The sequence below is a fragment of the Artibeus jamaicensis genome, unplaced genomic scaffold (genome assembly GCF_021234435.1).
Source record: "Artibeus jamaicensis isolate MK-2021 breed Jamaican fruit bat unplaced genomic scaffold, CSHL_Jam_final contig_2259, whole genome shotgun sequence".
Taxonomy (NCBI): Eukaryota; Metazoa; Chordata; class Mammalia; order Chiroptera; family Phyllostomidae; genus Artibeus; species Artibeus jamaicensis.
This window is the reverse complement of record NW_026521468.1, coordinates 5053944-5081838: the sequence shown is the minus strand read 5'-3', so window position 1 is coordinate 5081838 and position 27895 is coordinate 5053944. Positions and strand designations below refer to the sequence as shown.

Below are 27895 nucleotides of genomic sequence, written 5' to 3'. Positions count from 1 at the left end.
GGTATAAATTCCAGTAATGCCCTCCAGGCATAGGATGCCCTTGACCAAGGTGAGGCCGGTGAGGCCTGCAAGGCTGATGACCGGAGCTCACAATCTACAGAGGTGCCAATGAAACTCGGCGGCCGAGGTAATGTAACGGTTTTTCAAGAAAATGAGATCAAACGAGCCACAGCCGATGGAGCAGCCACCTGGTTTTATCAATAAGACCATGTTGGGCTCAGGGCCCTCATCTGGCGAGGGGCCTGGGCAGGCACCAGGTCTGGCCTTCAGTTATAACTCCGAGATGCTGTCCGTCGTGGGTCTGGCATTAATTCTGATTGTGTAAAAGATTGCATTAACATATTCTCCATCTCGAATCCTGAGATTTCTGGCAACGCCCCGTGAGTTCTGTGCCTGAGGTGAGAGCCTCGCTTCGCCACGCCCTGGCTCTGCTAGAAACAGACCGTGTGTCCCGGCCACCTGGGCGGGGAAGCCCCGGGAGTGCGTTCTCCTCGGTGCATATGAAGGGCATGTCTGCCCCAGGCCCCTTACGGGTCAGGAAACAGGTGGAGAGAGGCGCGTGTCTGTCTCCTCCCGCACCTGCTGCACGGTCCTCAGCCTCCCAGAATCTTCAGGGTGCAGGGGAAACAGAGGAGGGAGAGGGGGGTCCCCTGCACCTACCTGGGTGCAGTGGGCACCTGGGCTGAGCTGTGGGAGGGAGCAAAGGGGCGACCCGGCCTCTGGAGGAGTGCCTTCTGGCCTTGCCTGCTGTCCTCCGGTCCGTGTTTGTGCAGTGCCCGCTCTGTGGCGGGGTGGAGACCCAGACGAATTAGCCGGCCTGCCCCCAGCCGCACGGAGAATTCCCACATAGAAATACCAAAGGCGCACCAGGCGGGACAGATGCAGGGGGCGGTGGGGGAGCGCGGAGAAGGGGACCGTGCCTGGCTTTGGGAGACTTCTCCACTGGCTTCCCGAACACAGCCCCTCCTAGCTGAGTCTCTAGGACAGAGGAGGAGAAAGTAATGAGTAAGTGGGCAGGAGTAAGAAAGGGGCTGAGAGTGGAAGAGAGCTCTGGGCAGAGGGGACAGCAGAGGCAAAGGCCAGGAGGCAGAATGGAGTGGGGGCTGGCGATGAAGCCCAGGAGAGCAACTGGGGACTGCTTGTGGCAAGGAGCTGGGGGCGGGAGGGGGCGGGAGGGGGCCAGCAGGGTGGCTGGAGATGCTCCACCTCCCTTTAGCTGGTGGGACCCGGTCCAGGTCGCTCCCAGGTGCCTTTCTCACAGGAGAAGCGCCGAGTGGAGCTGGAGTCATCTTAGCTGAGAGGCCCTGCTGCGTGCCAGGCAGGGACCCTACCCCAGGCTCCCACGGACATCCTGGGAACAGCATCACTGGGGTGAGGGATGGGTTAAGGCTCATTCCCTACGCAGCTCCCTTCTGGTCCTGCTTCCTGCTCTCCCCAACCTGTGGGATGAGACCAGACGGCTGGACACCACGGAGGCTGCCAGCGTCCTCTGGCCCCTTCTGTGACTGTCCTGGCTTTGGGACAAACTGGAGAGTAACACTGAGGAAGCAATGCCTGCGGCTTTGGCTGACTCACCACCTGCCACCCACTTCTAGGGGAAGGCAGAGAAGGGGTTCAGACAAAACAAAGCTGTAGGCCAGATTCGTAGGATGTAAGATAGGTCGGCCAGTGAACAGGCCGCTTTGCATTTTTTTTTTAAAGATTTTATTTATTTATCTTTAGAGGGGAAGGGAAGGAGAAAGGGAGAGAAACATCAATGTACGGTTGCCTTTCATGTGTCCCCTGCTGGGAACTGGCCTGCAGGGAACCTGCCTGCAACCCCAGTATGTGCCCTGACTGGGATCGAACCGCAATTGTCTGGTTCGCAGGCCCGCGCTCAATCCACTGAGCTACACCAGCCAGGACTCCCGCTTTGCATTTTGAAAGTAACTTTGGAACACGTGCAGAGGGTGAGATGGATGAAAAATGCACGGGGGAGTCACAGGCCGTCTCCCACTGGTCTGCATCTCCGACGCTCGGGAGCGCTATCTGCACAAGAGCACGGGAAGGAGAAGGAGGGGTGGATTATTTTCTTCTTTGTTTTCCATATTGCATACATTTTCTATAACAAATGCATTATAGGAGAGATGACTCAGCACAATGGTTAAAAAAACCAGACCGCCCGGGTTTAAGCCCTGGCTCCCCAAAGCAGGTACCCTGATGATCTTGGGGAAGTCCTCTAACCTCCCATCCTGTTTCCTCGTCCATACAAGGGGAGCATTCATGACACCAGCCGACTGGGTCGCTGTGAGGGCCCAGTGAGTTCATATTGGCCACGAACATTTCATTTGCCATGACCAGGGGCTGGCACAGAGGAGGCCCTAGGTATTTGTTGAATAAAAGCAAAATTACTTTGCTAGCCAATGCAAAAAAGACATTTAAAAATTACCCGATACAGGAACACAATCTTTTTGTAAGGAATAACATGAAACATGTTTTAAGAGAAACAGTTCGTGGGGACAAATTCATTTACAGCCTGCTTGGATTCACGTGAAACCAAATTTTCTTCGCGTGCTTAGGCAGGAGCAGGAAGGGCTGAGAAGTGTGTGGGTGGCATTCCAGGGACAGTCCCCTCCTCCCTGGTCCCTGTGCTGTAGGGGAAAGGGGAAGGGAGGGTACACTGATGTGGATTTCCGAAGAGCCCTGGCTGGTCTGGCTCCAGAAGTTCTTCCTTCATTTCCCCTGTGAAGTGCATGCTGGGTTATGAGCAAAGAACCTTGACATTTTGGTTTGCTGGCCAGCCTCACTGATGTGCGGCTGGCTTGCTGTTCAGCTTTTTGAAACACTAGAACTTATTTCAGGACTCCAGGGACTATCCCTGTGGACCCTGATGGGTCTAGCCACTCCAAATGAGGAACTACTGTTTAAGAAAGCGAATGACATCCCTCTTACATTCGGCTGCGGTTCCCCACCGTGTGACCGAGTGGGTTAACGGTTCCAGGATCACGCCCCGCTCTGCCCTAGAACTGCACGTCCCTCAGAGCCAGATGGTGAGGGTAGCCACCTCTCACTGCCCAAGGGGAAGGACGCTGAGGTCCACGCTGCTAGCAGAGCAGGTCCAGTCTCCTCGGGTCACACATTCGTGGTCTCAGCATTCATACTTCTGCCCGCCTGGTGATGCAGAACCCTGCAGTCCCTTGAACCAGGAAGAATAAAGACTTGGGGGCGGAGAGGCAAGGTTAAGGCATTTGGTGAGAGAGGTGACTTCGGAACATTAGGGAAAGCTTTAGACTGGGCTCCTACCCAACGCCACAGGTGGCCGCCCAGAGGGACCAGTGGTCGGAATCAGTGCAGAGCCAGCACCGCAGGGAGGAGGGTCAGCAGGAGCCCCCAGCCGGGCTGCTCAGAGGAGCTGAAGGGCGTCCCCCCAACACCTCAGAGCACCCTGCTTCCCTGCATCCTGCTGCAGCCAGCTCCTGAAGACCACCTCCTACTGAGAAAGGAGGGTCACTAACCCCTCTGAGAACAGCCCCCTCCCCACTGTGGAATTCAGGCACGGCCCGTGGGGCCCTAAGGGTTTTCTCCGGTTTCCTCTTCAGAGTCAATCATTAACTTTATGGAGAGCCACGTGACTTGTCTCATTTCCTCTTCAGAGTCAATCATTAACTTTATGGAGAGCCACGTGTGAGAAGCCTTGGGAGCGAGTGGCCTGTTACAGCCGGACACGGAGAAGCAGCTCCCCCAGAGGGTCCAAAAACACACGAGGGGACTTGCTCACAATTATCCTCCCAGGGAAGCTGAGAAATACAGATTCTCAATCTTTTTATCTATTTGGTGTTTCTCTGGAACTAATAAACAGAAAACTGCCATTAGTGGAAAACAGGCAAATGTAGATCTATGAGACTTAAATGCCGAGCTGCCAGATTCGACTCGGGGACAGTAACCACGTTGGAGGTTGTACCTCAGAAGGAACCCAGGAGGGCAAATGCTAAAGTTGGTTAAACGCACTAGTGTTCCACCATAAAAACCTCATGGAAAACAACAATCTTAATGAACATATTTTTAGGTAAAAATGAAAATAGAAAAGTTGGAAACAAAAATTTATGGTACTGTAAGGGAATAGACCAAGGAATGAAATGGGCTTTTTTAAAAAATTTTTTTATTGATTATGCTGTTACAGTTGTTCTATTCCCCCCTTCATTCCCCTCCACCCTACCCCCCCGTCCCCACCATTACCCCCCCTTTAGTTTATGACCATGTGTCCCAAGTCCTTTAGATTCTATATTTCCCATGCTATTCTTGCCCCCCCTATCTATTTTCTATCTACTGTCTATGCTACTTATTTTCTGTACCTTCTCCCCCCTTCTCCTCTTCCCACTCCCCTGTTGCTAACCCTCCTTGAGATCTTCATTTCTGTGTTTCCACTCCTGATCTAGCTGTCCTTTTAGTTTGCTTTCGTTTTAGGTGTGGTTGTTAATAACTGTGAGTTTGCTGTCCTTTCACTGTTCATGTTTCTTTAACTTCTTTTTCTTAGATAAGTCCCTTTAACATTTCATATAATAAGGGCTTGGTGATGATGAACTCCTTGAATTTGATCTTATCTGAGAAGCACTTTATCTGTCCTTCCATTCTAAATGAAAGTTTTGCTGGATAGAGCAATCTTGGTTGTAGGTCTTTGGATTTCATGACTTGGAATACCTCTTTCCAGCCCCTTCTTGCCTGTAAGGTCTCTTTTGAGAAATCCGCTGACAGTCTGATGGGGACTCCTTTGTAGGTGACTGTCCCCTTAGCTCTTGCTGCTTCTAGGATTCTCTCCTTCATTTTAATTTTGGCTAATGTAATTATGATGTGCCTTGGTGTGTTCCTTCTTGGGTCCAACTTCTTTGGGAGTCTCTGAGCTTCCTGGATTTCCTGGAAGTCTATTTCCTTTGCCAGATTGGGGAAATTCTCCTTTATTATTTGTTCAAAGAAGTTTTCCACTGGTGGCTGTGCCTTTCCCCCTTCTGGTACCCCTATAATTCGGATGTTGGAGCTTTTAAAGATGTCCTGGAGGTTCCTAAGACTCTCCTCATTTCTTTGAATTCTTGCTTCTTGACTCTTTTCTGTTTGGCCATTATTTGCTTTCTTCTGGTCCACTCCACTGATTTGAGTCCCAGTTTCCTTTTCATTGCTATTGGTGTCCTGTGCAATTCCATTCATTTCAATTAGTTTCACCTTCATATATTTGTCTAATTTGTGGCTATAATCAACCAGTTCTGTGAGGATCCTGATCACCAGTGTTTTAAACTGTGCGTCTGAGAGTTTGGCCATTTCTTCATCGCTTAGATTTATAGGCTCTGGGGCTTTGAGATCTTTTTGAGCCATTTTTGGTCTGTTCTCGCCCTTTAAGTGTAAGGAACGGAGCCTTGGACTCCCAGGTCGCTGGGTTGTGACGCTGTATGTGGGGGCGTGGTCAGAGCGGGGAATTGGCAGCATCCTCTGCTGTTTCCTACAGCTGGGTGAGGAGCAGCGCCTTAGGTGGTTCACCTGGGCCGGGCCACTCAGAGTCGCTGGGTTATGACGCTGTATGTGGAGGTGGGGTCAGAGCAGGGAAATGGCAGCGCCCTCCGTGCCGCTTGCTGTGGGGACCTGCTGGGTCCCAGTCCAACCGCCCACTCCCTCGCTTGTCTATCTGCGCACAAATGCGCAACCACAGTCAACATGCAGCCCTGCTCCCCTGCGGTCGCTCGCTTGGTTGCTCACTCGATCGCTCACTAGGTCCAACCCTGCGCCAGGATTCCGCATGCCTGAGTCCGTCTGACCGAGTCCTCCTGTGTAACCCTGCTCCACCAGCTGCTGGTTTCGCCCCTTACCGGTCAGACTGAAGAATTTGTTGTTAAGAGACTTCCGAAAAGTTCAATTTTCTGTGTTCTGGCTGTGTTTTCTGTTGCTAATATTTAGTTGTCTCTAAACTTGGTTGTGTGAGAAGGCACGGCACATCCACCTATGCCTCCATCTTGACGGAAGTCCCTAAACGGGCTTTAATGGAGTAACTCCAGGCTCTACTGATGGAAATGTGTCTGGTGTGATTCTTGTTTTGTTTTATTTTATTTATTTATTTTTAGAGAGAGGGGAAGGGAGAAAGAGGGAGAGAAACATCAATGTGTGGTTGCCCCTCATGCGCCCCCTACTGGGAACCTGGTCCATAACCCAGGCATATGCCCTGACTGGGAATTGAACCAGCAACCCTTTGCTTTGCAGTCCGGCACTCATTCCATTGAGCCGCACCAGCCAGGGCTGATTCTCGTTAAAAGCTGAGCTCTGGGCTGTCACCTGGGCTTGGTGATGGAGCCGATTCAGCAGTACTCAAATGATCCGTAACAAAGGCCTTTGCTGCTTGGAGCCTCCAACAAGCCCTGGCTGGAGAACCAGTGCGCAGAATTCCAGGGTTTGAGAAGGGATCCACGCCTTCTTTTGCAAATGAGCTCTTCTCTTTTTGAGATCAACTCCTGCCATCTAACCACAGGGCCTGAAGGGGCCGTAGGGCCGAGCTGCTTGCTCACCACGAACTGGGTGCTGTCTAGACTACCTAGCCAATTTGGAGAATAATTAGCATAGCCCAGAAATAGATGTGAGCCAAAGATTTTATTTTTTTTTTAGAGAGCAGGGAAGAGAGGGAGAAAGAGAGGAATAGAAACATCAATGTGCTAGAGATATATCCATCAGTTAACTCTCACACGCCCCCTACTGGGGACCAGCCTGCAACCCAGGTCTGTGCCCTGGCTGGGAGTTGAACTGGTGACTTTTCAGTTCACGGACCAGAACTCAGTCCAATGAGCCACACCGGCCAGTGGATACCTCCACATTTAAAAAATCCTAACCTCTTCCCTTTGCTCCTGGGTCCTGGGAACAACCATGTCCTTCAATCCCTACATCTTTGTAGGGATTGAAGGACACCTCCGCACCCCCAGGCCCTTTCCTTTCCCCACCACCTGTTAACTGCTGGGGTCTCCATCTCTGGTTGGACCCTGGCTGATACAACCTTGTGCCTTGTTCTTGACCTTTCCGTACAGTCGTCTCCTATTTCGGGGTGGGGGCGCTTTCTAAGGCCTTTGGAGGGTCCCACACCCTGCCTGGATGGTGCCTTAAGTGATGGATCCTTCACTTGGTTACTGAATTTTCACGTGTTTCCCCTCAAACTTGCAGAGAAAATGGGCACTCTAGTCACTTATTCTCTTCCAGGAAGGCTTTCCCCCCCTTAAACCCCCCCCCCCCCCCCCCGTATCCCTTTCCGGTCCAGCTCTCTGGTGGGCAGCCCATCTGTCCCACCTCCTGTTTCTCGGCACTCTCCGGTCCTCCCGGATTCAGCACGAGGGCGGTGGGAGGAAGGCGGCAGTTTCAGCAGTGGGCGAAACCAGGGCTTGGTGCAAAGCCTGCTGGGAAAGGTGAGATTCTCCTCCAGGGAACAGTGTGAGAATCATGAGCAGTGACAGGGGAAACCAAGGAGCTTGTGGTGTGGCAAACACACAAAGGCCTCAAGATTCAGAAGTTTAATGTCTTTATTGACCAAGAAAAAAAAAAAGGCAACATTTCAGACTTTTCAAACACACCAACAGTAACAAAGGGCACCCACAAGGGACTGGCATGGTCCCCAACCCCTGGACCCCAGGCTGTGCCTCCTCCCTCAGCGTCTCTGCCCCTCCCTTCCTGACACCACGCCAACACCCCCGAGGCCAGTTAAAACTGCGCAGGAGCAAAGTCACCCTGTAGGGGCTTGGCCCCCACCGTACTGGCGGGGTGAAGAGCAGGTTCTGAGAAAACGGAAGCGCTGGCCACTCAGGAGAGACCAAGGCCGGGCCCGGCCTGCATGGCCTGAGGCCTCGGACCTGGCGGAGAATGAAGCAGGAAGGCACCCCCCACGGGGCAGCTGGGGACTGTGGGTTCCTGGGCACGTGACACCCCCGAGCCAATGGCCAGACCGCTCTCTGAAGCTATCAGCCAGACTCTGCCAAGGGGAGAAGGCTTTCAGGAAAAACACCCCCTTGGTTCATAAAGGGTTTGGGTAAAATACTTTTCCAGAAACCTTAAGAGACAAATCACCTGAGATTTCTGGAGCACTGGGACAATTTAAACTGTCACTGGGTCGCCATGAGGAAGGAGATGTGGTGAACGCCAGCCCTTCAGGAGATAAGAAACCCCGCTATGCCCGCGTCTCAGAGCCCTTAGCAAGGGGTTCAGCAGCCTTCCTGCGGGACCCCCGGTGGAAGTCCGAAACACAGGGACAGTGCATTCCCAAGGGCTGGCCCGTCCGTCCTCCAGCCCTCTCTCGCCCCCGCTGGCTTGGGGAGGAGAGACTGGTCACCAGGCACCGCCCGGGAACGCGCACCTGCCTGGGCCCGTCCTCCTTTCGAACTGGCCAGAGCACCTCTCCCAGGCCCCTGCCCTTGAGCGGCTTTGCTCAACACACTGAAATCTTTTTTCTTTCTCTTGAAAGATGACAGGATGATGCTTGTGACCTTTTGGAAGAGGTGACTGCTTTTATTGTAGGCAACATTTTACAGCTGTAAAAGTCTTGGGCACGTGCCAACGTGCACACCCAGCTGGTGTGCAGACACCGTGGCAGCAGACACCACTGCATGTACATTTCTGTCCTACTTTACACACAGAGAAACAGGTTGGAGTGAGAGGCCTGGGCAGGTGACACCCAAAAGACGTTTGGCACAGTCTATGCTCATTTCCAAAAAGTGGGACCCCAGGCCCACCTAGCAAGCAGCTGTGGAGCAGGGAGGGTCCCAGCTATGAAGGAGCCAGGAGCAAGTGGCTTACAGTGGCATTTACTGGTACAGCGTTCCTGAGGGCCCCGCTTCTCTGGACCATTTGCCACACTGCGGAAGTCATCAAGGGGAAGCACAGGGTCCCCCGGGCCCTGTGCAAGCAATGGCGGTTCTCCACGACGCAAAAGCTCAGAGAGAAGGTCGAGGTGCAAGCTCTGTGCCCACAGCCTTGCTCCCCCAGGTCAAACGAGCATCTGATCCTCAAGGACGTGTCACCCCACAGAAAGAAGAGACGGTGAGGGGTGGGGTAATGGGCGCAGCAAACACACACACCAGTGGGAAAGGCGTGGGGTCACTGACAAGGCTGTGGGGCTGGACTGCCAAGGTCAGAAACCAAGAGAGACACAAGTATCACACGTTTGGTGGAAGGCGTTTCCTAGAGACGGTCACAGAAATAACACTTTGGATGCTGCCACATCACATACCTGGCCACTCTGGAAGACACAGCCATCCCCACCCCAAGCCCCCAGAAGTTCCAAGGTCCCTTCCTTCTGGGTTAAAGTCAGGGAAGGCAGACGGGCCGACGGAGGGTGAAAAAGGGCTGCAGAAGCAGTTACACTAACTACCCGAAGCCCCCATCTGTCTGATTCAGCGCAGACGTTGCCCACCCCAGACCTCTTCCTAGGAAGACAGTGAGCCGCCTGGAGGGTCCAGGCTACTGGGCACAAACAAGGCAGGGCTGCGTGCGGCAGCAGCCGAGTACCCCCAACGCTGGGCAGCGACCCCCGCCCTCCAACTGCAAGCAAGGATGCTCCATCCTCCCCTTCCTCAGAGGCTTAGTTCATAGGAACGTGGGGTACTCTGGCAACTCTGTCCTTCTTCCAGAACCTGGATGCAGTTGGACGAGTGGAAGCCAGCATCCTTCGCACCTGCTACATTGGTCTGGGATGCACACAGGGAAGGGGAAGAGCCACAGGGCGGCTGGCTGCCGACGCCTGCTGGCGCCTTCACGTGAAGACATGGTGCAGCGCAGGGACGTCGGACTTCGCTCGCCCCTGCCCCCAAGGTCAGGCACAGACCAAGAGCGGGCCTTCCTCCCCCGCACTCCCCACAGGGGCTCGGACGGGGAACCCAGGCCAGATGCGGTTGTAAAGATCTGTCGTAACACTGGTGAGAAACGAAGCCGGTTTCTGACAAGGTGCTCTGCAGCCGGAAGCTGCATCTGTCTTCAGCTTCTTGTGGGTGGGGTGGGGGTGCCTTTGGTTTCACCAGAAACGCTCCCCGGGGGCCCAGGCTCAGCTTTGCGTCGCAGCAGCTCGGTCACTGTACAGGAGCAAGACTGGCCTTCACGGAGGTGCTCTGCTGGCTGCTCTCCGGATGTGCACGGGTCTGGAGTTCACATCCGAGATCCTCTCTCCTGAAGGATCTGGAAGTGGGAGATGGGACAGGGGCTGAGGGCCAGGAAGGGGACGCATGGCTTCCCACTGGACTGGTGGGCAGCATGGCGACCCGTTACCCAGGATGCAAGGCAGGACCGGAGCCTCGCCCTCGGCTGAAGCGCCTGGGCTGTGAAAGACTCTAGCTGAGCACGTTGGGCTCACTGGGCAGCGGGCCCACTTCTCTGGTGCTCAGAGAGCGGTTCGGGCGCACTTGGTGACCCGCAGGTGTGCGTGTGTGTGTCTGAGGGGCGCTGGAGGACAAAGAGCACAGTGCACCGCAGGTTTCCGGTAACCTAAGAAGTGACAAAGGTAAACAAATATCTTTTCTCTTGAGGCAGGAAAAAAAGAGTGAGGAGTTTCAAATGATTAAGGCAAACTACTTTCCAACAAGTGTCAGAATTCAGGCCTTGGAGTAACTGGGGGCAATGAGCTTTTCTTTCTCATGCTGACTGGACAGAGGCTGGGAAAGGTCAGCCCACTTTGGGTCACATTTCCTAACTAAAAATCCTCTCACTGCTCTGTAAGTCTTGATTTAAATGACACCAGTTAAAAGACCCAAATGAAGGGGAAAGTCGGAGCCCGCTTGAGAAGGGACGGGAAGAAATCAGGCAAACCCCAGGGAGGGGCTGGGGGCGCAGGGGTCGGAGCCACAGCCCGGTGAACCGACGCCTCACCTTGGCCTTCTCGCTGGGCTCTATGACGATGCCATTGGTGGAGTTATTTAGTTCTCTGGAGACGACACAGAGGAATTCCGCCTGGTCCTCGTTTCCATAGTTATAGGAAGACCCAATGCTGATGAGCTGGGAAAACAGGACATCACACAGTGACGCTAAAACACTAAGTGCCACACAAACTGAAGCCACCCCCCCCCCGTGGACTCTCTGGGGCTGCTGGGGCCCAGGGGATGCCCGAGTCTCAGCTATTCACCAGGGTACTCTGGGCCGGGCTTCCCCAAAGGAAAGTGAGTGCTCTGCCAGGGCCCCTCACCCGGCAGCGTGGCGTCCCCGGGGCAGCAGCTGGGACTGACCCGGTCACACTCCTTCTAGCAAACACGGGGGCAAAATGGAATGTTTCTCTGGATTAAAGGGACCGAAACACCCACACGGAGCCGGCCGCTCCGTGAGCGGACGTCCCAGACGGGAGGCTGGCCCCTGGCAGGCCCTGAAGAGCACCAGGGTGGCCACTGGAGAGCTACCACAAGCCTTACGCCGCTGGTAGTTTTCAGTGCACTGATTCCTGGCTTAATTCTAAATAGGAAACACACGCACAGAGGGAGAAGCCGAGCCCAAAGTGAGGTCACCCCCATGAGCCTGCGGGGCCTCGGGTCAGGGGCCTGACTGCCTGGCGTGCGGCCACCCTGTGCCTTCACGTCCTCAGCCCTACCACGGAGTCACTGGGAGCACACCTCGTCCCCGCAAGACGTTAATAAAATGAGCAGAATAAGATAATCATTTTTCACTGGTTTCACAAAGATACTTTAAAAAGTTTTGATAGTATCCTCTGCTTAGACTCTGAACAGGTAAAATACTTCTGCAACGTCTGCAGCCTGCACCCAAGGAGGATGAGGAGGCCGTTCACAGCAGAGCTGATTCTACAGCTCGGGGGCAAAGTGGGAGGAATACCAGGGCTGCTTCTGAAGACAGAGACACAAAAAGGAACTTCTGGGAAGGAAAGTTGACGGTGACAGTTCAATGACCTCTTATGGGGGCAGCCGACACAGTTGTAATACACTCACTTCGCTCAGCCCCGGGGGTTTGAGGACAACAGACCAACTGAACAAGCCTGCCCTCTGGTGGAAGACAGTGGTAAAATCCTGCCTCTCTCCGGCTGTTTGGGCACGTCGGTCACCAGCCCAAAGCTCGAGGATCAGAAATCCACAGCCTGGGGGCAACAAGCACACTGCGTCTGACCCCAGTCTGACCCCACTTTCTCGAGGGAAGTGTCCAGGATGCTAAAGCTCTGACTCTGGGGTAAGGAAAGGTGAACCCGAGTCTTCCTTAGATAATTATTCCAGAAGATGTGAACAAGCACTTCTGAAAACACTCCTCTGGGGGAGAAAAACGAGAGAGAAAGGCACTTCAAGCCCAAAGAAGCCGGCCAGCTGGCTCCCTCTGGACACAGCGAGTCGAAACCTGGGATACGAAGCTGGGAGATCGAATATTGTTCTCAGTTCTCCCAACTCCTCCCGTACTGCAGAGCAGATAATCCACACAAGCAGCTCCCCTTCCCAGTTTCTGAACAGGACCACAGGGGGCCCACTGAGCTCCACAGGGCGGGGGTGGTGGTGTCATGAGGAGCGCAGACGCCGGGCTGGATGCCTGGGTTGCCGTCACTGAGACGTACCTGCTCGAACTTCCAGCCGTCAGACATGGTGGAGACCATCTGCGTCAGCTCCTCCTCCTGGCACTGCAGGACGCGGTACACGTGCTTCACGGGGCCCTGTGACAACCATGGACACACTTGGGGGCAGAGGCCAAGGGCACGGCAGTGCGCAGCAGCCTCAGTGAGGCTGCCACACGCCACCCCGAGAGGAGCTGGCCCGCCCTCCGTCCCCTCCACAAGCAGCACTAGTTTCCCAGTAAAAGCTCGTCCAGGGGGAAAAGGTCAGGGTCTCAGTAGGGACAGCGACTTCTGCATTCTTCTGAAGTGCGGAAGAATGGATCACGCACTCAGATTTCATCTACTTTCTAAACAGAATGTAGAGTAAAATGATTTTGGACAAGAAAGCCACACTTTCTTCAGGTGCTCATGTCTGACACAAAAGCTGAAAACTCAGATTACATTTTGGTTCATTAAGTGTGATGCCTTATTATGGGAATAACATATTAAATAGAAATCCCATCATATGCAGATGTTCAAGTTATGTCCGCCCTCTGCCAATGCTACCTGAGTGTCCCAGGGTTCAACGGTCATGTTCCCGCTGCAGACTGGTAGGTAGGTAACAAGAAATAGACATTCGGTTCTTGTCCCTGGTCCCTGGCAGAGTATCTAAAATGCTTGGAATCTCCTGAGTGACACGTGTCTTTTGTATGCTAATGACTGGTCACCAGAGAGACCAAGTGTGACAAGATCTACTGACTTATGCTGGGGAGAGGGGCTGGCGATTGCTTTCAATAACCAATAACCAATGGTTTAATCAACCAACCTATGTAACAAAACATTCCTAAAAAGCCCTAAACAACGAAGTTCTGGGAGCTGCCACGTCAGCGAACACATCCGGGCACTGACGGGAGAGGCACCTTGACCGCTCAGGGACAGGCTCCTGGGCCAGGACCCTTCAGAACCTGGCCCCATTTCTCTCTCCACCTGGCTGCTCGTTTGTATCCTTCCAATCACCTACAGTAGTAAGCACAGCATCTTCCTGAGGTCTGTGAGTCATCCTAACGAATGCTCAAACCTGGGGCGAGTGCAAGAGGCAACGGATGGATGTTTCCTTCTCTCTCTCCCTCTCTCTAAAAATAAAATAAATATAATCTTTAATAAACTTTTTTCTTCCATGTAAGACATAGAACAAATCTTTTTCTAAAATAGATTTTATTTGTTTATTTTTAGAGAGGGGAACGGAAAGAGACAGACATGGAGAGAAACATCGCTGTACAAGAGAAACAGTGGCCTCTCACACGCCCCCAACTGGGGACCCGGCCCCCCACCCAAGCAGGTGCCCTGACTGGGAATCAAACCAGCGACTTTTCAGTTCACAGACCAGCGCTCAATCCACTGAGCCACACCGGCCAAGGCAGGACAAATCTTCTAAAGATTTCGATGCATACGCGTCTCTAACTACGCACTTTGGAAACCATCAGATGTTCTGTATTATGGAGGTCAGGGCATCGCAAAAGAGCCACGACATTGGCCACAACTGTCAAAGTCCCAGGTATTTAAGACGTTGTACTGCCTTTTTGATCTTCCTCTTCCGAAGTAAAACCGCTGGTGTTCTCAGACATTCTGAGATTAATTGTTTAACAAAAAGTATCCTCAGAGACAGCAAAGCAGTAGAACTGAGGTCAGCCCTGGGCAGGGACAGGAGGTCACTGAGAAAAGGTGGGGTGGGACCTCATTCTTTGGGCTTCACCTGCATATCTGCCAAGTGAGTATCCTTCAAACACATACCAGTGGAAGGAGACACCCTGTTTGAAGGGACGGACACAGACAGCCATGCGCGCCAATGTCACCTGAGAGCTACATGCAACAATAACAAAAGTGGGTGTCTTTGAACAACATCAAATCATTGCTTTGAGTTTCACAGATCAAGTAACATCAAAAAGGTCTCGACATTTCTGGAATAAAAAAGCTTCCAACCAGGTCTGAATCCCCAGGCCTTCAGAATCTAGAACTAATTAACTAAATTGCTGTCATCAGAGAGAAATCTTACAGCACTCTCAAGGAATCAGCTAAATGGCAAAGAACTAGAATGTTCAGGTACTATGATTTGAATGATTTCAAAAATACATAATTCATGCCACCATCAAAATCTGTACTGAGCAAATGCTTTTTTTGGAATATGGAGAATTGAGGGTAAGGCCAGATTTTCAGAATGTCTAAGCTCTTAAATCTCCACCGTGTAAATATAATACAAGGCAGCAAAGGCTGGGCGACACTGGACCCCCTTTGGCCAGCAATCTGCAAGCCCACCAGCGAGGCATCTCTGAATGGTAAAGGGGCCCTCAGCCCCTGGCCAGACCAGAGAACTTGATGAGCAAGCCCTTCCTTCCACCTTGACCAGCCGCGGGAGGTGACGTGACAAGAATTCATTCATTTTCTTGGCGGCCGCGCGGCTACTCAACCAGACAACCCAATGCACTCGGAGCCAGAACACTGATACCTAAAGTCTCACACAGAGGAAGTGAGGAACTATTTTTCACTCTGGAAAAGAAACACTCCGCCTTCTTCCCAATCACGGAGAATTCCACATGCAGCAGATTCGCTCTCAAGGGAGCCAGCACCACTGCAGCCCCGTGGGCTAAGAGGCACACCACGCTGCAGGACACACGGTCAGGCCGGAGGCCGACCCTGCCCCGTGACTGTGGTCGTACGACACGCAGAGCCTAACTACACGAAAGCGACCCTCTGTTTCCTTGCTAGACTTCAGGCTCCTTGAAGGCATGGGATTTCTCGTCGTCACAGAATCCCAAGGGCCTAACGGAAGCTACTGTGGCCACTTAAGACACAGTGAGTGGGTGACGCGACGTGGAATAAGCTAAGTATGCCCTGCTCCCATGAAGTGGCAAACTGTGTATTTCACTTTTGTTACTATAGTCAGTGAGTTAGTACCAAAATCTAGGCTTCATAATAAAAACAGAAGCTGGTAGTATTTTCTCAGAAGCACAGTTCACAGGTGGCTTCTGAAGTCTACACCAGGGGACCGGTTTCAGGGGCCGGCAGGGGCCGGATGGGACGTGCTGACACGTTCAAGGCTGACCCTCTAAAGAGCAGCCAACAGGTGCAAGCAAGCCTTGGCCTGGTCTTCACGTGGTGGGAGACAGGTGTTCTGTCCCAGAGAACAGGTGTGGGACCTGCAGTTCCGTGGGCTCCTCCCACTGCCATCTGGCGAGCAGCCGCAACCTCCCCATTCTTCTGCAGGGACACGAGGCTGTTCTGTTTCCTTTGTTACTTCTCCTTCTCTATGTTTTTGTTCTGAACTAGTCTGGGGGAGCGCAGGCTGTCTGCCTGGCAGACGGACAGTGCCTCCGCACTGGCCTCTGGCTCCGAGGGCGGGTCTGCCTTTCCTAACCGTGCCAGGCACATGGACAGGGAGCCACGTGAGACAGTTTCCCCATGCAAGTTCAAAACCCATTACCTGTGAAGTTCTGTTCTCATTGTCCCGTATCCTTTCCTTAACCAGCCGCACGAGAGACGCGATGTTGTAGAACTCCGCCTCTTCGAGCACACCTAGGACAGGACGGAACTCTGGTTAGAGACCTGCGTGAATTCCCCAAGGGCAGCAGGGAAGCTGCAGTTTACACCTTTGCTATGAACAGCATTTTTCAAGTTCAAGTCTAGTCTCTCTCCCCCAGCCTGGGAAATGCTTCTTTGCAGTTTAGGGCACACCCATTATTACCTTTTCCCCAACAGGAGTCAGAGAGAAAGGTCTGCCCTCTTTACTCCATTTCGCCCTCAGTTTCCCACCCGGCACCTTCCCTGACTCTCCCTGTACCTGCCCATTCGTTGGCTGCAGGACACCTTTCCCATATGTCACGTAGTTCCCGGAACTAATCACAATGGACAGCTCCTGAGCTGGCGATTTTTACCTGAGCTTGTATTTGTCCTAAAAATGACCAGGGTGGGTTGTGTGTGTAAATATACGTGGACCAAATTTAACAGAATGCTTATTATTTGAACAATATGAAAGGCAACCACGGAAAGAACCCCATACTAAATAAAAGCAAAGACCTCAGACAGGACAACTAAGTGGGCCCCGGGATCTTGTCCCAGGAAAATAATTTACTATACAGGCCATTATTGGAACCGTTGACATAACTGGAAAATGAGCTACAGATAAAAGTATTTATCAACGTTAAATTTCTTCAGTTTGTTAACTATACTGTGCTTATGTAAGAGAATATATTTGTTCTTGGGAAATACGCATCGAAGTACTAAGGGGTGAAGTCTGGAAACTATCCTTAAATCATTCAGAAATAAAACCATGGGAAGGCTGGAGAGGGGAGAGGCAGGAGCAGAGGAAGAACGAATGAATGACAATGCAAATACGACAAAAAATGTTAAAAACTGGTGAACGTGGGTAAAGGGAGTTCTTTGTACTATTGCCCTTTCCTCTAAGTCTGAAAGTGTTTCAAAACAAAAGTTTTTAAAAAGGCATTAGAAAAGATGCTTAAGATTCCTCTTTGCAAGAAGCAGAATTACCCATGAGTTGGCAATTGTAGAAGCAGGATGGTGGGTGCGTGGAATTCACTGTGCTATGCCCATTACTTCTGTACGCATTTAATTTATTTTTTTAAAGCATTCAAGAAAAAAGAGAGAGAGCAAGTCCTCTCGTTATTGGTCGAAATGGGTGTTTTGCAGCCACTTCACTAACGGCACAGCTGTTACAGCCTTCTTCCTCAGAGCTAACACTCCCTGGTCCCGGTGCCCTGGATTTGGGGACAGGCCCCAGTTTTCAACTGAATGCCTTCGATGAGACCGAGTCAAGACTTTTAGAAAGATATGAAGACCCACTTACAGCCCCAATGCCCTAAAAACCAAAGATGACGCACCTGACAATGAACTGGAGAATGAATTAGGTCAGCTGAAAAAATTTACAAGGAGGCATGAGACCAGCCTTAAAAGAAATGAGGCCAAGCTTTTATAATTTTCTTACAGCTGCAAATTCAAACTAAAATTGAAAATCTGAATAACCGAATGTCACATAAGCAAATGTAAAAGGGACCCCGACAACCACGCAGTTCAGGAAAAAAATTCCCACAGCTGTCAGAGAAGCTGCGCTGCCTCTTTTCCATCTCACTAAGGAGGATGAACAGAGCCCGACGGGGCTCCCTTAAATGAGACTCCCGCAGACACCACCAGTACCTGGAGGCTCCCTGCTCACCTTCATAAACCATCACTATGCCTGCACAGAAGCCTGATAAAAAGTCTCAAACCGAAGTCGAGGCTGTGAAACAGTCAGCCTGAATTCTGAAAATGCCTAGTTCAAACATCCTCCTTACCTTCTTCTGCCAACTCCTTCGTGATGATGAGTTTCCCGTGGCGGAGGTAGTTTAGGATGGGACCGAAGTAGGTGGGGTCCCTGTCAATCAGGTAAGCCCCCGTCTCGTCCTGCCAACCAAACACAAGGGTATCAATCACCACGGAGCTCTGAGACCAAGTCAGGACAGGGTTTCAACATCGTCACCACGCGTTAGAAGGGGGGCAAGTGATGCCAGACGTTTGCTCATCGCAAAGCACTGGCAAGAAGGCCAGCGCTGTGATCTCGTACTTCAGGATCATTCCAGGTAGGGGATTTGGGATGCACAGTTGTATCATCTATTCTAGGTGTTTACTTGAACTTCTAAAATATTTAAGTGGAAACAAGCACCAACATTCTTCTGTGGGGTATTTGTTGTAAAGGAAGGAACAAAATGCTATAGTTGCATGATTTAAATCTTTGCTTGAGATGGCATGCTGAAGTCTCTATTGCCCCCAAATCACATTCCTGATTCTGAGAAAACCTGTTTAGTTGGCAACACTCCTGAGCTCAAGGCCAGTATCAGGGGAAGTCTGCACTGCCAGCTGTACCTCACATACCCCAGCTCTGTGCCAAGAGAAAGCTTGGCACTGACAGGACTTGGCTCTCAGCAGCTTTAACCCTACTCATCTTTACAGTAAAATAAGAACAAACTGGCTTCTACGGCAATAAGGCAGGCCAGGCAGATGAAAAACTACTCCTCTATAAGAAAGGGTTTGGGAATCTCTTTAAAGTTAGGGCAGTTTCCAGCAACCTGAGGTTTATTAGAAGAGAGGTAAGAGATGAATAAATGAAATCAATTTTACCCAACCCCAAGACTGTCTCAAGGTAACAGGCTGAATGCTCTGTGGGATATAGGTGGTGTGAGAATGGTTAATTCCCCTGCGTTGGGAACTAAAAGATTAACGTGTGAAGTTAAAAAAAAAAAGTCAAACCACAGTTCAAACTGGAAATGGGTTAAGTATGCTTGGTCCTCTCACCAGTTTGGTTAGCAGCCATGCACCTTGCCCAAGAGCGTTCTCGTTTTCATTTTCCCTGGGTCTTAACCCAGTGGTGTTAGGTTTGCCCTGGAAACAGTCACCTCTTTCCAAGGAATGCATTTGACCTCAGATAGGACCCAAAACAGTGGCTGTTCCTAGACACGAGCTCTGGGACCACGACCACGGAGAACAAGTGTGCGATCACGAGAAGCACTTCCCGCGGCTGTTGAAGCCATCCTGCAACCCAAGGCAAGAGGGTCCTAGAGGAAGTCTGAGAAAGCTACAAGGATGCCTTAGTTCACCCTGACCCAGTTCTGGATGCATCTGACACATGCAGTGAGGGGCTGATAAGAAGCCAGGGAAAAAGTCATGCAGACCTGAAGGGCTAGAATATGGGTGTGGAGTGGGTTCTCGTGGGTGCCGATGGTCAGTCTGGGGAACGAATCGCTGAGAACCAAACGAAGGGTGGGGTCAGAGAGAGAAATCCTAGAAGCGACTGAGGATGGGGGAGAATAGCTGCCTGGATGGGGAAGGGTCGGGGAAGGGGGTCTCGGCTCCATAAGCCCGCCTGTGACGAGCGTGTCGCAGGAATCTAGGGACGCGCCTAGAAGGAACGAGGGGGTCCAAAGGCCGGGGGCGCGCCGGAGGGCGGGGCGCACCTTGTCTGAGTCCAGCTCCGGGTCTTCCTGGCAGCAGAGGCGGCAGAGGAAAGACTTGGGCTCCCGGCCTAGGGTCTGTCTGGTGGTCACGAAGTAGGTGCCGCCCACGTTCAGCCGGACCCAGCGGGCCGCGCCGGCGCCCCCTGCCCGCTCGGGGGGTCCGGGACCCGGCTCGAGCGGCTGCGCGGTAGTGGGCGGGCGGCCGTGCCCACGGGACGTGGGGCCAGCGGGGCGAGGGCTGGGAGGTCCGCGGCCCGGGCCGCCCCCGTCGCCCGGCCCGCTCCCACCACCCCCGCCTAGCCCGGCCATCGCCGGGTCCAGTTGCAGCTCCGCCATCTTGGGCCACCGCCGCCGCCACTGCCCGCGCGCCGCCGGGCCGGCCCATCTCTCGGCAGGGAGAGCCGGACCGGCCCATCGGCGGGGGTGGGGCCGGGGAGAGGGACGGGAGCGCCCCCAACCAGCACTGGGGGACCCGCGCAGTGGAGGCACTCTGCCCGCCCTCGGAGGCGGGACTTCCGGAGCGAAGCTTCCTCCCATCGGCGGACAGGTGGCCCGACGCCCGCCCCTCTGGGTTGAGGGTTGGCTGGGAGAAGACTTTCCGGTGACCCACTTCCGTCACTGGCTGCTGCGGACGGTGGGGCGCCGGGGTCGGTGAAGGTGAGTAGGGTTGGGGACGTTGGGTCCACCTCCAGATGGTTCCTTTGCTCTTTCGCCTCCAGATTTTTCGCCGACCCTTGTCGCAATCCTGCCAAGGACGTGGGGTCCTGCGATTGCCCCGCCGACGGGGGGAGGCCCCCGGGTGTAACTGCTGCCTCCTCGCTCCCTTTCTTTTTCCCTCCCCCGCACGAGAGGTCGCTGGGGCCGGACTGTGGCCGGGTCGCCGCTAACTCAGGCGCTTTCACAAACGTGATCTCGTCCAGTCCGTCCCCGGAGCGGCCGGTTTAAGCAGTCCGGTTCGGGGGCAGGAGAAACATTACCCGGAGGTAGTTATATAACTTGATGCGCCTTCTCCCTCCCGAGGGTCCCAGCTTTCCAGCGCGTGGACCGTTCGGAGCTTCTCAAGTGCAGGCTTCTATACCCCTTCAACAAACAGTCCTTGAGCTCCTCCTCTGTGCGTGACCGGCCCTAGGCTCAGGGGTTTCAGCAGTAAATGAAATCCCTTCGTTTATGAAGCCTACCTGTTACTGGGGCTTTGAAAGGTGTCTGTGAGGAAGCTTATTCCTCCGATGTCTTTAAAAGGCACCTGCCCTTCACGTCCATTCCGGGAAACCCAGGGTATCCTGGGAGGGCAGGAAAGGAAGGGGCAGGTATTGGACAATTTCTAAGATCCTGGGGAAGATCTCCTACCACCTCCCCTGTGATCCGCCCCGTGGTCTGTAAGGACCGTTGATATTTCAGCCTTTCTCCTAAGGCCTGACACTAGTGTTATTTAGTGTGACAATTGTACTTTATTCTGTCTTGGATTTTTTAAAAAAATGGCTGTAGTCATTTTTCCTCTTTTCTCACGTTCATATGTATATTGAATACCTCTTTTAAGGGTGTTGCTAATTATACTCAGGGTATGTGCTGGTGCTGCAGAGGATAAATCAGACATGAATAAGAAAGACCAGGTGTATTACGAATCTGATAGAAAGGGGGTAGAGAGCCCCTTAAGTTTGCCTGAGACGGTGGAGCAAATTGATGTGCACAGTTTTCATTTGGCACTTTGAACAGCTTGCTTAGGTAGGCAGGGCTGACGTTAGCGCCATTTTCAGGTGAGGAAATTTTGGTCTAGAGTCTGCGCTATTCAAACCTTGTGGGAACTTGGGTGAGTACAGTTCTGTGCCCTGGAGAATGTGAATAAAACAATCTGACTGGAAATGCATTCAGAATAAATCGTTAACTTGAGTGTAATGCATAAGTTGTGTTCACTCAAAGGTACATGGAGAACACACACTGGAGATCTGGGGTCTTAAGGATGAGTTAGGAGTCACAGAATGGAAGGAGGAATGTTTAGGGGGAAAGAATATAGTTCTATGCCAGGTTGTACACCTTGAATTTGAAAAGCTGAGGGTGCCCTTCTTTTCTGAGTTAGCAATCCTGATGTCTTTAGTTAATATACCCACCACTCATTCAGAGGACGCTGATCTATTTCTTAAAGCACTTCCTGTTAATAAGATGACTTTTATAGAATTCTCTCCTAGAGCCCTGTTTTGATCTAAGCTATTTTATTTTCTAGGATCTCAAGATGGCTGGGCGAAAACTTGCTCTGAAAGCCATTGACTGGGTAGCTTTTGGGGAGATAATACCTCGAAACCAGAAGGCCATTGCTAACTCCCTGAAATCCTGGAATGAGACCCTCACCTCTAGGTCAGTACCTTTCTGAGAGGGAGCCTCTTACGTTGCCGCGTACGTCGAGACAAACCAGTGACGTGCAGTTACGTACGATCTAGGCTTTCTGATGCTCTTCTGACAAAGTATGAAGAAGCCCTTGTATCAAGTTACCGGATGGAAGTAGGGTTTCTTTTGCATTCCCGTGCTCTTCCTCCCAGAGAACAGTGTGATGATAGGTCCAGGCTGTAGGAATAAGGAACAGGGAAATTACTGTGAATTATCAGGTGCTCAGAGAACAATCTTAACTTCTGCTTTTCCGTGTGAGCAGGTTGGCTACTCTACCTGAGAACCCCCCCACTATTGACTGGGCTTACTACAAGGCCAACATAGCGAAGGCCGGCTTGGTGGACGACTTTGAGAAGAAGGTGAGACTTCAGGCAGTTTGGCACTGGTCTTGTAGCGTGGCTTGTGGCTGGAACGGGAGGAGAGGAGATGATTCCATATGCCTGATCACAGCAAGGAAGGAAGGAAGGGTGGTGGTAAACACTCAGGTCCCAAAGGAAGCTCAGGAGAGGCGGGTGTGGCCGAAGGTCTTACATTAGGTGACTTAAAGGTGAATAGAATATGGGGGAGGCATCCAGGGTCTGTTCATTGGGCTGGTTCCCCTCCAAAGAAGCAGTACAGGATGGCCTTGATCAGGAGCGGGAGGTCTGTCAAGGTAAGCTTCCCATTCATCTCACCCTTGGGAGAAACTAACATCTCTTCTTCTCTTTCACTGTTTTCTCCTGTCTCTGTGCTGCCTCCCTTACTGTCTCCAGTAGCTGTAATTTCTTGTCAGCCTATCAAGGGCCCGCTCTGCCAGGGGTGGTGCTGAGCGCCGGGCTCTAACACTAAGCGGTCTTCTGGAGACCATCTCTGTCTCCATTATGCCAACATTATTTCCACCTCGTCCACAGGGGTTCACTTAAAAGAAACTAGAATTTCTCTAGAATTCAGAGGTTCTAGGAGGCTATTTCTGAGGTCATCCACTCTGGCTGTCCCTTTGAGATGAAGACACTGAAGCTCATTGTAATAGAGCATTGTCCAAGGTGTGCAGTTAGTTTTGGACGGGGCTGAGAAGCACCTTGATTTCCCTTTCCCAGTCTTAGTATTTTTTCCACTACAACAACCCAGATTCATCCTAGTTTCCTCTTGGAATGGAGAATGGGTTTTTATGTGCTCTGTAAGGACTAGCAGTCCTTCCTTTGGGCTCTTGGGTGTATTAGCAACAACTCACTGTGCCTGTGTTTGCAGTTTAATGCCCTGAAGGTTCCTGTGCCAGAGGATAAATACAGTGCCCTGGTGGATGCTGAAGAAAAAGAAGATGTGAGTAGTTGAGGCTCTTATGTATTTTAAAATCCTCTTAATTCCTGACGGCTCTATATTTCTTAGTCACTAGGCTGGGGTAGATTGAACTAAAAGGAGCAATAAAATAAAACTCTAGAAAATGCAACCTCCATAGTTCCCTGGGAACTGGAGGGAGGGGGCTGTTCAATTTGTTTTCTCTCGGGATTATGGCTAGTTTCACAGATGAATACATACGTCACAGCTGATCAAGTGTTTTTCTTCAAACGTGTGCATTTTATTGCATGTCATTGTGCCCTAACAATTAAGGAGTCGGGTAGGGAAATGAGCTAAGGTGGTATTCAGATACCGAACTACGTCCTCGAAAGCACTGGAGGCCCCTGTTGGAGCTCTGGTGGCTCCACCAAGGGGCGGTCTGGCTTGGTGGTCCAGTAATGGACCATTCAGTAATGAAGGTCCAGCCCCCAGGAAGCACAGGTGTTGTGCGGGCTGCCTAGACGGGTAACTTGCCGAGGGGCCCTGGTCCTGCCAAGCTGGTCCTCCTGTATGTGCTTCCTTGTGCATTTAGCAAAGCTGTAGTTTGCCCCGCAAAGGGAGCTCCCCCAGTAGTCATGGCATTCTCTGAGTATTCCCCAGAGCGAGGCAGCCAGAGTGGTCTGGCTCTGCGCTTCGCAGACCCTGGGAGCCTCAGGGTCAGCACTGGTTTCAGAACGGAATTTCTCCCTTCTTTTAAAGGTGAAAAGCTGTGCTGAGTTTTTGTCTCTCTCAAAGGCCAGGATCGAGCAATATGAGAAAGAGGTAAGGGTGAGCTTTGGCTTTTGTGACAGTTTTCCTCTTTCACCCGGTGGCGGTAACTGCCTTGGATTCTTTTCTGCGTCTTCGGAGCCCTGTTTACCTTAACATATTTGCTTGCCTTCCAGCTGGAGAAGATGAGGAACATAATTCCATTTGATCAGATGACCATAGAGGATTTGAACGAAGTCTTCCCAGAAACCAAATTAGACAAAAAGAAGTATCCCTACTGGCCTCACAAACCAATTGAGAATTTATAAACGTCAATCTGGGAGAAGGCTCTGGCCTCTGTATTATAAACTGTGGACATTAAAAACAATTATATAATGCTGCGTGTGTCTGCTCCTTGGCAGTTCAGATAGTTCCTACTTTGAGGCAGCCTCACCGGGAGTGGGCTTTTTGTTAAAATGGGAGGGTGCGCCTATAGGTGTGTGCTGACCCTGTTGTCTAATGATCTGCATATGCTCCTAATAAAAGTGACCTAGAGGATTCTAGAAGATCCCTTTGTCGGCATTACACCTTAGTCATATTTATGTTCCCCAGGGCTTAGCATTGTGCTTAGAATTTTAGAAGAGTCTTAATATGAATTCATTATGAGTGAAAGAAAAGACCTGTGAAACTTCAGGAGTTCACATCTGGGGAGATTATCACACACAAACCCTGAATAATAGGGCCAGCTGGTATATTAGGGATTAATAATGCCTCACAGAACACACTGCATTCTAGGAATCGTTCTAATCACTACGTAGATATTCTCACAGCAACCCTATGAGGTAGGTAGTGTGTCAGCCAAGACATTAAAGAAGTCCTTTGAAGGTGACAAAATTGCCAATGGCACGTTTGCCAAGCTCTGCCTAGAGGCCTCTGACTACTCAGTAGCTTCCCATCACCCTCTTTATTTCTAATCATTTGTTACTTGTTACTGTCCTCTCAATAGAATATAAGCTCCTTGGAGGTGGACTGGAGGATAGTTTTGGGGAGAATTGAAGGCTGAAACCAGAAAAGCAATTAGTAGTGCAGCTGAGGCCCGTGATGCTGCAGTTACGGAGCAGGGCCTGGGGCCTTGGGCCTTGGAAGTGCATCCATGAGCCTCTGTGACTGGTTAGGAGTGAAGAAGAGAGGAAGAGTTCTGGACGACCCGGGAGAAGGGAGAAGAGAATTCTGTACTCAGTTCTTTGTTTTGTTTGTTGTTCTTGTGAAAAGTATAAGAGACAGTGGTTTTGAAGCATTTTCAAGTCAAGGACTTAGAAACAATCCAGTTTCACCCTGAACAAATACAAGTCTCCCAAGGTGCACATCATGTGAGACACTTGGCTTCTAGAACCCAGCTGGAGCTCCTCACAGCTCCCCAGGAGCTGTGGGCTTCCACGCTTAAAAAAATCACCTGTGGCCATATTGGTAGTTTTAAGAAAATAAACATTTTACTAAAGGTATACACGGGAACAAATGAAAATCATAAAAGTACATCTCTCCCACAGTCCCCTTTTTAAAGGCCCCAGGACCAGGCCCTGGCGGGGCAGCTCGGTTGGCCAGAGCATCGTCCCGGCACACCAAGGCTGTGGGCTTGATCTCTAGTCAGGGCACGTGCCAGAATCGCACACTCATCGTCAGTGAGTGTGCCAGTGAAGTGGGACCACAAAGGGATGCCGCTCTCTCGGGGTCACACAGTGTGAGTGTGCCACCTTTCCTCCTGTCATCGCTGGTCATTATTCCTACTGTCCGGTGACCACGTGCACACGTGCTTCCTTGTACACACATCCCTGGTCTGCACAGAGCTGTGGGTGCCGTCATGATGGGGACAGCACACGGCGGGGCGGATGGCGTGGAGCCGGGCAGCATCCCCAACTCACCTGCCCATCATCCCCAAGGGGTGGCTTAGGGGGAGTGGAGGGGCCAGGGCTGCAGTTTTGCCTGCTTTTAACTATAGCGATTCTCACAGAACACATTAGTTTCTCCAGATGAGTGGATACCAACTCAAAAGATGAAAGAAGCAGGGCCCCATTGACCCTCAACAGTTTATCATTCAAGGTGTAGTCCGGCATGATCAAAAGGAAAAAAAGAAAAGGCAAAATAACTGCAGTGCTATTGGAAAGGAAATGAGCTGCACCATTTTTGTTTTATGTGGGTACTATAGAAACTACCTTATACAGGATTCGATCTTACATACTATCTCACTTTTACAGGCGTTTTGAACCACCGGTTTAACCACTAGGCCATGGAGATAGTAAATAAGTAAAAGATGATCACTTGCCTTTTCAGCTGTGAGGCCGCAGGGCCGCGTAATGACATCACACCGAACTTTCTGGTAGGAAAAGCAAAGGTTGGAATTCAGCTGTGATACCACTGCGCTGTCCTCTCAGAGAACTGTGCACGGGAACAGGAAATCCGAACTTTCGACTTCCTGAGCCGGAGTTGTCTGTTTCACTCGACTCGCTATGCCACGCAAAGTCCACGGGGACGCAGCTCTACTGCGATGCTCCCTTAGGGATCTATGGACGCGCTGGCACGGAAATCGACGGCGTAGATCGCATCCTCGCTCCGTCTCCTCCGAGCCAGTGTCGTACCCTGTGGCACCTGCAGTGGGCGCCACCACCCGCAGAGAAGTCGTACCTGGACTGCGTGGTGCTGGTTTCGCTACGCTAGGACCACGTGGCCTAACGGATAAGGCGTCTGACTTCGGATCAGAAGATTGAGGGTTCGAGTCCCTTCGTGGTCGGTGCCATTTTGGCCAAGTGGCCCGCGGACGACGAGACTGCGTCCCCTCTCCTCGTCCCTCTGTCCACCGACGTCTGTCTTCGGAGAACTTAAGACGTGCGCCAGCGGACCACCCTGGGGTTGGGCCGGCCCTTCCCGATCGTCTCCTCTCTCTCTTTAGCTTTTCGCTCAGCGCGGCCGGCCGCGTACCCTGCGGCCATCGGCCGCCCCGCGGGACCCCGCCCCGGCGCCGTCCGGGAGCGCGCAGCCGACCGCGGGCGCGGGAAGCTGGGGCCTGTGCCCGCGGTTCTGAGCGTTACCAGGCGCCGCGTGGCCACCGCATTTTGTCGCGCCCCAGTGGCCTAATGGATAAGGCACTGGCCTCCTAAGCCAGGGATTGTGGGTTCGAGTCCCACCTGGGGTGACGTGTGACGTACGTGGTCTCGCCGGGGATATACTTTTGGCTCTGCGAGCCACAGCCGGGGGCTCCGCTCCCCGCGACTTGGGCCCCCGCTGCCGCCACCCCCGCCGCCGCCGCCCCCGCCGCCTTCCTCGCAGCCCCTCCCGTTTGCAGGGTTGCTGTCTAGCATCGGCCCCTGAGTTGCAGGAAAGGTGACAGAGGGGGTGTCGCCGATGGTGCTCTGTTGCAGGCAGCCACCTTCCCATGCGTGCACAGGGGTCTGGGGGCGACTCGAGTGGAACAAACACGACGGAGTGAGTTTTTCTGAGTGACAAAATGTGAGTTTTACCCCAGGTGGGACTCGAACCCACAATCCCTGGCTTAGGAGGCCAGTGCCTTATCCATTAGGCCACTGGGGCCCGCAGCTCCCCCCCGCATATCTCTTCCTCTAGTAGACGTCAGACTTCCGGTGCAGGCGTCAGCGGGGCACGCGTTTACCGAGGATACGGAGCCAAGGGTGGGCGTGAAGAGGCCCCCGGAGCCCACGACCGAGCGAGAGGAGGCGGGAAGAGGCTGCCCCGGGAGGCGAGCGGACCGACCTGCAGCCTCCACGCGGGGAGGAAGCCCAGCAGGGCTGGGACTCCCGAACACCCGGACCGCGGCGGGGAAGACGGAGGTTCCAGCCATAGTGTCTGCTACTGAGTCGACAGGAAATCAGGTGTTTTAGGGAAAAGTGGTGGAAGGAGTGAACGAGAACAGGCTAGCTTCAATCACGAATACTGAAACTTAAACCCTGAAAGTCTATCACGAGACAAGGGACCACCAGGAGGAGCAACTCCTTCCCTGTATACACACACGTCTGTT

At 52.3% G+C, this 27895-nt stretch overlaps 2 protein-coding genes, 1 long non-coding RNA gene and 3 other non-coding genes across 8 annotated transcripts; 3 read left to right on the top strand and 3 right to left on the bottom strand.

Annotated features, from left to right (window-relative positions):
• Nucleotides 1-48: 48 nt before the first annotated feature.
• ATP5PD (ATP synthase peripheral stalk subunit d) lies at nt 49-24266 on the top strand. Of its 3 annotated transcripts, none has more exons than XM_053661392.1 (6): nt 49-127; nt 21707-21837; nt 22130-22226; nt 23095-23166; nt 23881-23943; nt 24066-24266. In XM_053661392.1, exons 2-6 carry the CDS (start codon nt 21716-21718, stop codon nt 24195-24197), a joined length of 486 nt encoding a protein of 161 aa, XP_053517367.1. In that variant the 5' UTR covers nt 49-127; nt 21707-21715; the 3' UTR covers nt 24198-24266. The 3 variants fall into 3 exon arrangements, with proteins under 3 accessions (XP_053517367.1, XP_037023124.1, XP_037023126.1); XM_037167229.2 differs by lacking the exon at nt 49-127 and adding an exon at nt 20056-20145; XM_037167231.2 differs by lacking the exon at nt 49-127 and adding an exon at nt 20382-20471.
• Nucleotides 1654-3560, bottom strand: LOC128626791 (uncharacterized). The gene is made up of 3 exons (XR_008390853.1): nt 2932-3560; nt 2224-2360; nt 1654-2028 (listed from the first exon to the last, which is right to left on the bottom strand). It is a non-coding gene; the product is annotated as an uncharacterized LOC128626791 (long non-coding RNA).
• Nucleotides 7500-20025, bottom strand: KCTD2 (potassium channel tetramerization domain containing 2). Its single transcript, XM_037167228.2, has 6 exons — nt 19489-20025; nt 17833-17941; nt 15969-16060; nt 12515-12610; nt 10846-10971; nt 7500-10158 (listed from the first exon to the last, which is right to left on the bottom strand). Exons 1-6 carry the CDS (start codon nt 20023-20025, stop codon nt 10129-10131), a joined length of 990 nt encoding a protein of 329 aa, XP_037023123.2. The 3' UTR covers nt 7500-10128.
• A 2314-nt stretch (nt 24267-26580) lies between the features above and the next one.
• TRNAR-UCG (transfer RNA arginine (anticodon UCG)) lies at nt 26581-26653 on the top strand. The gene has a single exon. It is a non-coding gene; the product is annotated as a tRNA-Arg (tRNA).
• Nucleotides 26654-26982: 329 nt separating this feature from the next.
• TRNAR-CCU (transfer RNA arginine (anticodon CCU)) lies at nt 26983-27055 on the top strand. Its single transcript has one exon. It is a non-coding gene; the product is annotated as a tRNA-Arg (tRNA).
• Nucleotides 27056-27377: 322 nt separating this feature from the next.
• Nucleotides 27378-27450, bottom strand: TRNAR-CCU (transfer RNA arginine (anticodon CCU)). The gene has a single exon. It is a non-coding gene; the product is annotated as a tRNA-Arg (tRNA).
• Nucleotides 27451-27895: the final 445 nt, after the last annotated feature.

Excerpts from the sequence above, each read along its gene's own strand:
- KCTD2 (XM_037167228.2), bottom strand. The coding sequence starts at position 20,025 with ATGGGAGGAAGCTTCGCTCCGGAAGTCCCGCCTCCGAGGGCGGGCAGA. Across the intron at positions 16,061-17,832 it reads GAAGGAGTTGGCAGAAGAAG|GTGTGCTCGAAGAGGCGGAG; the intron begins GTAAGGAGGATG and ends GTCCTGTCCTAG. Across the intron at positions 10,159-10,845 it reads AGCCCAGCGAGAAGGCCAAG|ATCCTTCAGGAGAGAGGATC; the intron begins GTGAGGCGTCGG and ends TCCCACTTCCAG.
- ATP5PD (XM_053661392.1), top strand. The coding sequence starts at position 21,716 with ATGGCTGGGCGAAAACTTGCTCTGAAAGCCATTGACTGGGTAGCTTTT. Across the intron at positions 21,838-22,129 it reads AATGAGACCCTCACCTCTAG|GTTGGCTACTCTACCTGAGA; the intron begins GTCAGTACCTTT and ends CCGTGTGAGCAG. Across the intron at positions 23,944-24,065 it reads TCGAGCAATATGAGAAAGAG|CTGGAGAAGATGAGGAACAT; the intron begins GTAAGGGTGAGC and ends CTTGCCTTCCAG.